The following is a 10500-nucleotide window of genomic DNA, read 5'->3' on the forward strand; positions in this document are numbered from 1 at the left end:
ACAGCCTGCTCTCTCTCTCTCTCTCTCTCTCTCTCACACACACTCACACACTCACACACACACACACACACACACACACTGTCAGACCCTACAAGTGGCCCGCACAAATTAGCCTCAGCAGGAGACGCATCGCCATGGCAACTTCGGCCCTCCCTCTCCACACAAAAAGGGGAGTGGAGTTCTAGGTTTGAAAGCCTTTGTTTGACTCTGTGGTGGCAGAGAGTGTGTGTGTGTGTGTGTGTTTGAGTGTGAGTGTGTGTCTGTGCCGGTCAGTGTGTCGAGCAGAGACACCGAGATAGACGGCAGCTTTGGGAAGTTTTCTGTCATTTTACGTTTTGTCTCTGATCTGACAAACCCTGAAGGAAGCGAATCAGGGAGCAACGATGCACGGTGAGACCTGATGCATGTTTTGAATGGGAAGCGGTGCATTCAAGTGCACGCTTGTTGCACAGGGATTTTAAGTGTCCAGTGGAGGGTTTTTAGTGCTGTGGAATGAGGTGGAGAGATGCAGTGGTTTGTGTTCAGCTACATGACAGATGCACAAAGCGAGTTTCTCATTATTTGTGGTTTGATTTCCAGTCCTTTTGCAAACAAAAAGTCTTTTCACTTTTCACAAAAAAGTGACAATGATCAGTCACATGAAGGTAAAAATTGAGGCTTGTGGTTGAAAAGCAGCAAAATAAAAGAAGAGATATTATCAAGCATGCATGTCTGAAGGTGTTTTTGAATGACAAAGATTTCTGGACCAAGCGTTTACTAAGTCTAAATCAATTGCATTTGGAAATGGGGGCTTAGGTGTGGTACAAAGGTGGGGAAAACTGTTAAGGCTTATCTGTGCTCTCAGGTGCTTTGTAGAATCTCTCTCTTCAAAAATCTACTTCTGAGCATTAATTTTTCTACCAAAGATGCAACTGTTTGTTTCTTAATTACTTTGACAACAAGAATTCGCCCCGTCATTGTCATTATTGCTGTGTAATTTTATACTGCCATGCACTGGACATACAGACAGTCCCTCTGATGTTTCCTGCTCGTTGTCTCGTTAATTGGACTTGAAGGCTTTCAGAACCACATTGAATTTCAAAAAGAAGAAGAAGAAGACATTCGACTTGAGATGGAGCCTGCAAGCCGATGCTTTGTAAGGTCATGATGAGTGTTTTAATCCAGCTCGGAAGGCACAGCGTGATTGAGGTTGAATACGTAATGAGGAGACTGTTTAGTTAATGACATGATAATGAAGAGAAAGTAGTTTCTCTGATGATGGTTGTGTGAGAAAAGGTCAGCTCTCTTTCTAAAGGGATTTCACTTTTGTTTGAAGACTTCACTGCTGTTAATCCGCAACACAGCTGAGAGGATGTTTCATTTCTGAAATCAATCTTTGTGATTTAAGATGGGAAATAATGTCAGTCTCATCCTTCAGTGAGGCGTTCTCTCATGCCAGGTGGGTGTATCATAAGGTACCAAGATTTTAAATTCTGGCAACAATTAAGCAGGTTGAACAGTTTACCTGTAAAACTCGATCAGCTATTAATCGTGCAAGTCAGCTGTTGAGCAGAATGGCCAAACATTTGCTTGGTTCCAGCTTTGCAAATGAGAGAATTTGCTGCTTTTCTTTTGATTTATATGATTGAGTTTTGGACTGTTGGTCTAACAAAATGAGTGATCTAAAAGCTTCACCTTGGGCTCTCCATTTTTTCACTGCTTTTGTACATTTTATAGACAAAACCGCCAATTGATTCGTTAGAAGAATAATTGACCGACTGCATCGTTCCCTCCCAAGCCCATGCCTTTTTAAAAGGAAAACTAGGCCATCTTAATACTGACCTGCTGTGTAGTATAATATTTCTGGTTTGGTTCAGACAAATGGCATTTGTTTTGATTTTCTTATTCAATACAATAATTTGCACAAAAAATCTAGAGTTGACTTTATATGCAACTTAATTGTCCATGATATCTGTCTGTCTAGGTGTCTTTGTATTCATTGGTTTCATCTCAGTAGCACTACCTCTGCAGGTTTGCTTGATGTTTTTTGAGAAATTCTTGAAGAATCCTCCTCCAAACTGGGTCAGGCTTAAATCCTGCAGGGTCAGGGATTTAGGTTGGATTTCTGCCCATCTATGAGCTGAAAACATTGTTCCAGGGATTCCCCAAAACTGAGTGAAGGAGCCCCTACTGAGCAGTCAGTGATAATCCCTGCTGGCTCCCACATTCAGACTTGAACGCCCAGAAGCAAACAAGACTTCTAACAAAGAAACACAGAGGTTTTTGGGGTCCTTGATGCTCTTTGTCCTGTTTAAAGTAAGAATGTTGATCCTTGAGGGAAAGTCTATTTAAAAACATCTCTCAGGCAAACAAATCCCAGATATTCTCTGATTCCAGCCTCTTAAATGTGAGAATTTGCTGTACAATCAATCATATTGATTGCACCTTTGGGTTTTAGACTGTTGGTCGGACAGAATAAGCAGTCAGAAGGTGTCAGCTTGGATTTCTAGGTATTGTGGTCCAAAATCAGAAAATAAATGCTTAGATGACTCAATAGTCAAAATTATTTTCATCCAGTACTGTACCAAACGTTTTCCTAAAGAGCAGTGACAATCTCTGCATCCAGAGAAAACTGGACTCGCCAAAGGTTGCCTGAGGAAATACGAAAATCTCATTTAATACTTTCAGGGTAATGACCAATTATCTCCTGCTGCCACTCGGGGGCCAGTGAAGTGCAATTGCAGCCTTATATGACAGTAACTCCAGATTAAAGTATTTGGACAGCAGTCAGAACCTTGGGTTAAATGTCCCAGATTATGTTTCAGCATCGGCACAAATGGGCAACCAACCTTCATCCAAGATTTCCTGGTCTCTAAGTGTGCTTCATATTTTCATTAGAGGTCTAGTGTAAGTGGTCAAAACATGTAACACGTAATGTAATTTCAGATGTCCTTTGACCAAACAATATTTAGTCAGGTATGGCCTCACTGATCTCAAAAAAGGAAAAATTAAACTTTGACTCTTGGTCTGCAATGTGTTTTAGCCACAAATCTCAGCATGTAAGATAAACCTTTCATGGTGGAGAAAATCTCATTCTGACTTTCTTTGCATCCAACAGGACGACCTACAGGTCCATTAATTCATAACAAATTAATGGAAAATCTTATGAGAATATGAGAATATTTGCAGAAAATCACATACAGAATGGAAGTTTCAGGATATAGTGTTTCTGCTCTCTGTACCTTCTTTCTTGTGGTGAACGACGGACGGCTCATCCTGTGTTCGTTTGTCTTCCGTGTCTTCCCCCTGTCAGTTCCCAACCCCCTCGGGAGCAGACTACCACGCCCCCTTTTGTCCTGTTGAATGCCCCGAGCTCTGAGTCTTTTAGCAGGGAAGTTAGGCTGAGAAAGACACTGAGTTTACCCCTCAGGCTATTGTTATCACGCCCCTCCAGAGGCCTGAGATGGTCTGGATGCTGATTTACATCACTGTTGTTGTTCTGAGCTGTTGGATTGTCCAACTCTTATTCCAAAACAGTCAGACCAAATCTGTCTATACCAGGGGTAGGCAACCTCCAGAGCCTAATGCAGCTCTTTAGTTCCTCTCCAGTGGCTCCCTGTGACAAAAAATTATAGATAAAGGTTAGTTTTTAACATTTTCATGTAACATTGTTGGAAACCCCTTACATTCTGTAAAAATGTGTTGCCATTATACACCAAATACATTTTTTGTCAACTAAAAATGAGTTAAAAGCAATTATACTACTAGCCACAGTCCCAAATTTGTTTTGTGGCTCTTTTCTTTTGATAGTAAAGGTTGCTGACCCCTGATCTAAGTATCTGTTGCGTCCAGATATTTTAATAACCACAATTTGCACTTTCTCCAAAGGCAGAAAAGACATCAGATGTATATTGCAGATCACAAGCAGACAATTTGACCCAGATTGGAAAAAACTGCAGTGATTTTTGTGATTTTCTCAAACTTTGTGTAAAATATTCAGATCTTAACTAGGTGCAAAGGCTGCATTCATGTGTCTTGATATGTCACAGAGCATTGTCCTTTGTGAGACTCATAAGGATTTTTCTCTGCAGGGATACAATGATGGTCTCAATTTGAGCTTTTCATTTTCACTTCAGGCAGCTTTAGTTTATTCGCTTTTAGAAATACTGAAAAGTACGGATAAAATGGACCTTTCTGAAATAGAAAGAGTCATGGATGAAGTGAGAAAGCCTAAGTCTCTTTTGCTGCAGACCTCTTTTTGTCTTTTCAAATGACACACAGACAGGACTTTGACGCAGCACGAAACTTCTGAGAATTAAATAAAAGATAGAAAAGAAGAATGAAGGAGCAATTCCATTTACCAAGTTGGTCAGGGAACTGTGTAAGCCTCCCAGAAAGAGTGGTTGTTGACGTCCCAGAAGCAGCCAGAATCTGAGCAAAAAGAGGAAATGATAGAGATAGAAAACAGGGGGGAAAGAAAGGCAGGAGGCAGAGGGCAGCTTCCTGACACGGCTCAGCTTTGTACGCTGCGGTCCGGCCGTATGCAAATGTCAGTTATGCTAATGTGCTCCCTCTGCGGCCGGTGGTGGTTAAAGGGCGCCATTCAATTACTCAGTCAAGATCTGGTGGTGAATTGGCCTCCCTTCATCTCAGCAGCTCAAATGGGCCATCAGTGGGCTATCAGGGGAGATGGGCGCTGAATAAAGGGGGCATTACGAGCGCGTATGAAAGCACTCTCTTATTCTGAGCCCCCCTACGCCCACTGAGGTTACAGGGTGAGAGGGGTCCCCGGGAAAATGTCTTTCCCTGAATGCACTCCTGTAAGTAATAATGGTATCTCAATGCCAAGTGTGTTTTTTTGAGGGTTTTGATTTGTTGCTGGCTGCTGCTGTCGTATGCACTTCTCTGAGTTCAAAGTTGTGAATGAGTGGAATGCAGTGTTATGTGAGTAGTATGCAGTGTTATCTATGTGGATGTCTGCACATGCGTGAGGAAGTTTAAAGGGATGGGAATGTTGTGAGGTTGGTCTGCATCATATGACATAGTTTGACGTTTACAGCAATCAAGGGATTTAAAAAAGGAGATTTTTGTACGGATATTTAGCCTCTTTTGGTTTTAACTGTCTGGTATCAAACAAGTGCTGTCAAGACTTTAGATCCTGCAAATAGACACTTTTAGGCCCTATAAAGGTATTTGAATAATGGTTAAATATGACAGCGGAGGAGAACATTATGTAAGTGTTGGGAAATGAGTCAAGTAATCATGAACATGAACATGAATATTTTGCAATGAGAAAAATACTTAAGACTCAGAGTAAATTTAATTTTAAACATATTTATTAGATGTATATATACTGTATTTTCAGGTTTAATAAACATAGTTATACTATATTTCTATAAATAAAAACATGTTGTCTTGATTATATTTCTGCTGGTCTCACAGGACAAAGATGTGTGAATCTATGTACGTATGTATATTTAACCCTAAAATGCAGAATTTAATTCACTATCCTAACATGTAATCTGAAAAGAACAAGCATCTAACAGCATCGTGCAGCATCAGCTGATGATTTTCATTCTGTAGGACACTTTAACACCACGGGACACGTTCATTATTGTTCCTCTGCAATTTAGTCCAGTCAATGCAGTCAGCTGCTCTTACAACACTATTATAACAGTATTGACCATTGAGGACAATGAGATCCTATCATCCAGCACAGGGTTTGACGTAGGTGTAATTTTTTCACAGCTGTGGTGATTGATTTTGGATTCTGACTCCATTCCTGTTTTAGAGCACTTTATCGTGATTGGAGGGTAAATTATAAGTAATTCCATATTGCTGTTTGCATTCTGGGTAGAAAAGGGAATATGCTTTATTTTTTGGCCACTAGGGGTGGTGGAACAAGCTGGAAACACAACATCTGACGTATCAATTTAAAAAGGCGGAATCTGCTGTTATCTCTATTTTTGGTCTCCACCAACTCCTGAAGGAAATATCTGGCTCTTTAGCTGCTAAATGCTCCATGTTGTTCACCTGCTAGTTGCTAACTGTGTCTGTCTGCTGCTTGTCACTGAGCGGGTAGTGCACAGTGGGTTTAATCTGTTGAAATTTGCAGAAACTCTGCAGTTCTGAATGTGTGTCTTCAGCCAAATGGCTTCATATTTAGCCTAAATTCCCATCATTAATCTCTGCCTCTAGATGCCTGACCAGTTTGACCAGACGTTGGTTCTGAACCAGCTCAGATACTCTGGCATGTTGGAGACGGTCAAGATTCGACGCACCGGCTTCCCCGTCCGGAGACCATTCCAAGACTTCTGCTCCAGGTGAGTCGAGACTTTCATCACCTCACTCATACATATTGTATTCTTATGTGACAGGTATTGATGGTTGTGTCCACACTGCTCTGATGAAACTCCTACTGAAATAACCTCCAGGTGTTTGTTTAACTCCAATATTCTCCAAATGCTCTCAGCAATAAAAAAAAAAGATTACAGAATTAAACTAGAAATGGAGCAGATCTCTGATCTATGTAACACAAACCTGTAGAAATTCCTAATTCTCCTTTAATTAGTAGAATAAAAACAAGATCCTTTCCTCTTCAGGTACAAGGTGTTGATGCGGGGCGTGATGCTGCCAGATGACCCCAGGGGGAGCTGCGTCCAGCTGCTGCACCTCTATGACAGCAGCAGTGCAGAGTGGCAGCTGGGCAAGACCAAGGTGAGGACAGACATTTTGTTTTTGTACTCACATGAAGTTGTTTTGTCATCTTCATGTCTTTTTTATTAATGTTTCTATTGTATTCGACCACATGCATTTCAGATCCGAACAGTCAGAAAGAATCAAATGCAAATGATCAACGTACATGCCAATGGGCAGATTTTTTTGTTGTTGTTTTTATTGATAAATTGGGAGTAAAAACAATAAATCTTTCAGTGTATAAGTAATAGAGTATTTCATGTTAACTTTAAACACTGTGAATACAATTGATGAACTTTAAGAATATGATTAATAGATTAAAATGTGCTTTGTGCTTCCTCCTTGCCTCATGCTCAACCCAGGTTTGCTGCAAAAGGGGTTGTGGCTCTACTGCAGTCCACTTTAGATGATGTCGAACACTGACTGGCTTTTAGACATCTAACCAAATACGTTTATGCATTGGGAGGAGTAAACGTAGAAAAGTTATGAACTGGTTAAAAAAAGCTAATTTGGCTAATTAAAAAAATTCTCAAAACTTTTCCTCAGAAATGATTTTCTCCCCATATTTGCATTTCCTGTCTGTCGGCAGTGAACCATATCCCTTCTGCTCAGTTCTCTACACTGTAATTAACTTTCTGCTGTCAAATCCTGAATGTCCTGTCGATCGATCTGCCTCCGGCTCACTCCGGCTCATCCGTGTTCTCCTTGCTAAAACGAATGTGACCGAATGCAGACTTTCTTTGTCGCCGGGGGGACGCCAATCCATTTTGGCTGCACTTTACTCCCTTCAAGGCTTAATTTGGCTTCATGCGTCTAACAAATCCAACTCGATGAAACCATTCCAGAGCTCAGGTACCTGTGTGGCTGCAGGCTCGGAGTGTGTGAGATCATGAATAATTGAAGTCCAGAGCACCTGAAGCGTGGCATCCAACAGTTATTGGATCCAGTCTTCCTCCCCTCGGTCTATTGCTCTCTGCTTCCAGTACACTGAATCCAGAAAGAATATACCTAGCTGCCGTGTGTGTGTGTGTTGTGTGTGGTGTGTGTGTGTGTGATTGCTGTGGGGAAATGACAGATGGGGGACACAGATCCCTAATCACAGCATGACCGTGTGATGCTGCAAGAGGTGACAGCAGTGGAGGATGCATGTATGTGTGGGTGGACAGATGAACGGTCACTAGTGTGTGTGTGTGTGTGTGTTTGTCCAGGACCAACAAGCCCACAAGAAACTGAATTAAGAGTCAGTATCACAGTTGAATTCACCCATTCACCAAAAGACCAAATGTCACAGTAAAAAATTCAGCTCACTCGAGTAAAACAAGAAGAAAATATGTTTTAATAAAAGGAACAAAATGCCACAAAAACATTTTTTTCTAAAATAAAGCATTACACTAATGTGACCTTCTTACAGCTGCTGTTACACACTGTAATGCTTCAACTCCATCAGAAAGGCCATAAAATAAAGTAAAAGCTAAAAAAAGAGTAAAGCCATGTTTGAGCCCTGCTTGTGTTTGAGGGCAGGATTTTATATGGATCCAAAATGTTTAATCTTGTGTTTCTTTCTGCGTAAAGCTCCAGTGCCAATCAGGACACTGATTCTCTGATAACTTAAGCATCTCCAGACCAAAACCACCAAGAACCTTAAACAGTCCCGATCGGTAAAATGTGGCTTCAGACTGGACTAACAGTCAATGCTATGGACCAGCTCCTGGCAGCCCAAACACAACACTGCACACACAAAGCGATTATTGACCGCCATCGGAAAGGCGACTGGTGAAACGTAGCGTTACCTGAATAAAATATAGATTTTGGGATAATGTAAGAACACAACTCAACATATAGAACATAAAGCCAGAATTTATAGACATTTTAATGCAGAAATATTACATATTATAGTTTTAACTCTTTTAAATTTAAGGCCTTAGCTACAATCAAACGTTGAATGGTTGAAGAAGTACTCTTTGGAGGAGATGCCCCTCATTATGTGTCATAAATGTCATATTAGGAAGGAGCAGTGAAATAAGATGAAACATCTGCACACTGACTCCAAAACAAACATTAAGTCAACATATCTGTACACCCAGCTATCTCTCTCTCTTCTTTAAAACGTCTTGTTGCCAGAATGGTGAAGATGTAAATATTGAAGAAGACTGTTCAAGTCTCCCTCTCTCCCTCTTGGGGTTTTAATGTGCTCGATGCTCCTGTATGTCAGGGAAGACAAACGGCAACAGGGCAGCATTGAAATGTCACCATTTACCAGATTTACAGTGGTCTGTTTTTATTATGTCCTCTTGATTAAAACTCCTGAGAATATTCACTTTTTGACAGAAACACACATTGATTTGCATTTTAATGTGCAGACCTTTCTGAAATGTGGTGCGTCACGCCACCTGAAAGCCTTCTGTAGAGCCTCTCTCTGCATGACCCAAAAAGGCACTCCTGCTGCTGCAACTGCCCGTAAACCATTAAATCAATTCTATCTCCCTCAGAGGGATTCGTCCACTTTGTCCCCGCTGCCTCTCGCGGTGAGATTTACATCGAGCCGGGCTTCAGCTCCTTTCAGTCGGCACATGTCCCAACTATTGTCTAGGAGTTGTTTTTTTGGTTTTACAGCCTCAAACTTAATTTCCTGGAAGTGATGTGGCTCCGCTTGCGTCTCCCAGGGTTCTGTTCCCTCCACGGGCCCGACCTGTCACCGCGAACGGCGCTCCCTGAAGGCCCCGACAGCAAGAATCAAAAGTGCGCCGAGGCTTAGAGCGGCTTTTGTTGCACTAATTAGCATAGTAATGATTAAAAAGGATTAGTTGTTCTATTCATTAGGATGCAAATGTGCACGCTCGTACACGAGGCCACACTTTTTGAGCATGTGTGATTCATGTTGGAAGTTGTTTAATAAAGTGAGAGTGTGTTTTGTGTGTGTGTGTCTCACTTTTGTCTTTTATAGAAGTGTTTACTTGTGTCAGTCTGGGGACATAAATCTGATCACACATTGTGGGGACTCACAAAGACCTGGTCTCCACAATGCTAATCTTTCATTTTATGTTTGTGGTTTTGTAAGTACACTTGAATAAGTGTGTGTTTGTAGACATGCAGGAGTCTTTTTACTCTGTATGTTACTGTAAGCTTGGATAGCAGCACAAGAAATCTCAGTACTTTGGTCTAAGCTCAAATTCATGGAAGCCCATTCCTGCCAATGTAACCAAAAAAAAGGATTCTGTAAGTTATTATAAAGAGAAACTTTCTCAAAATAGTGACTTAGCCTCTTAAATAATGACTTTGTGATATTAGCAAACTTTGCTGTGTTGTTGTGTAACTGTGTTATTGAAGCAGTTCACTGACTTTATAACTATTCTCTTCTTTTGATGCTGTTACACCACTTTTTTAATACCTCTTGTGGCCACAGTCGCAGCACTTTTTCTCACAATAGCCTACTTGTGTACCTTTATTCAGAAAAGTTGACGTAATATTTTAAAAATAAGACTGTTAATTGTAATAAAGTGTATTTATATGTTGGGACTGTTTTAATACCAGTCTGGTTTTAGAGGTTTAATCAGCTCTGAGGCTTTAAATGCTGCTCCAAGGCTTCTGCAACCTTACAACAATTGAATTCAGGAGGAAGAAGTTTTGTGTGCCTCTGTCTTTGTGTGTGTGTGTGCGCACATGCTAGGGCATGTACTGCATGTTTCCCTGTTAATTAACCTGCTTGTCAGTGACGTCCAAATCACCCCGACGAGTTTACATTTCCTCCTGAAAATCTCATTAGTGCTTCACCGCTGAGGATTCAATGCTCTGTCACTCTGCCAACAACAGACACACACACACACA

The 10500-nt window shown here is 41.0% G+C and overlaps 1 protein-coding gene across 1 annotated transcript in view; it reads left to right on the forward strand.

Moving 5' to 3' along the window:
• Positions 1–10500, forward strand: part of myo10 (myosin X) — an 85613-nt gene that overhangs the window by 58051 nt on the left and 17062 nt on the right. Inside the window, exons 19-20 of the mRNA XM_035670935.1 lie at positions 6178–6302; positions 6582–6696. Coding sequence (XP_035526828.1) covers positions 6178–6302; positions 6582–6696 — 240 coding nt within the window. The remainder of the gene's footprint in view (positions 1–6177; positions 6303–6581; positions 6697–10500) is intronic.

This window comes from Morone saxatilis, unplaced genomic scaffold (genome assembly GCF_004916995.1).
Source record: "Morone saxatilis isolate NCDOM2014 unplaced genomic scaffold, NCSU_SB_2.0 Contig23, whole genome shotgun sequence".
Classification (NCBI taxonomy): Eukaryota; Metazoa; Chordata; class Actinopteri; family Moronidae; genus Morone; species Morone saxatilis.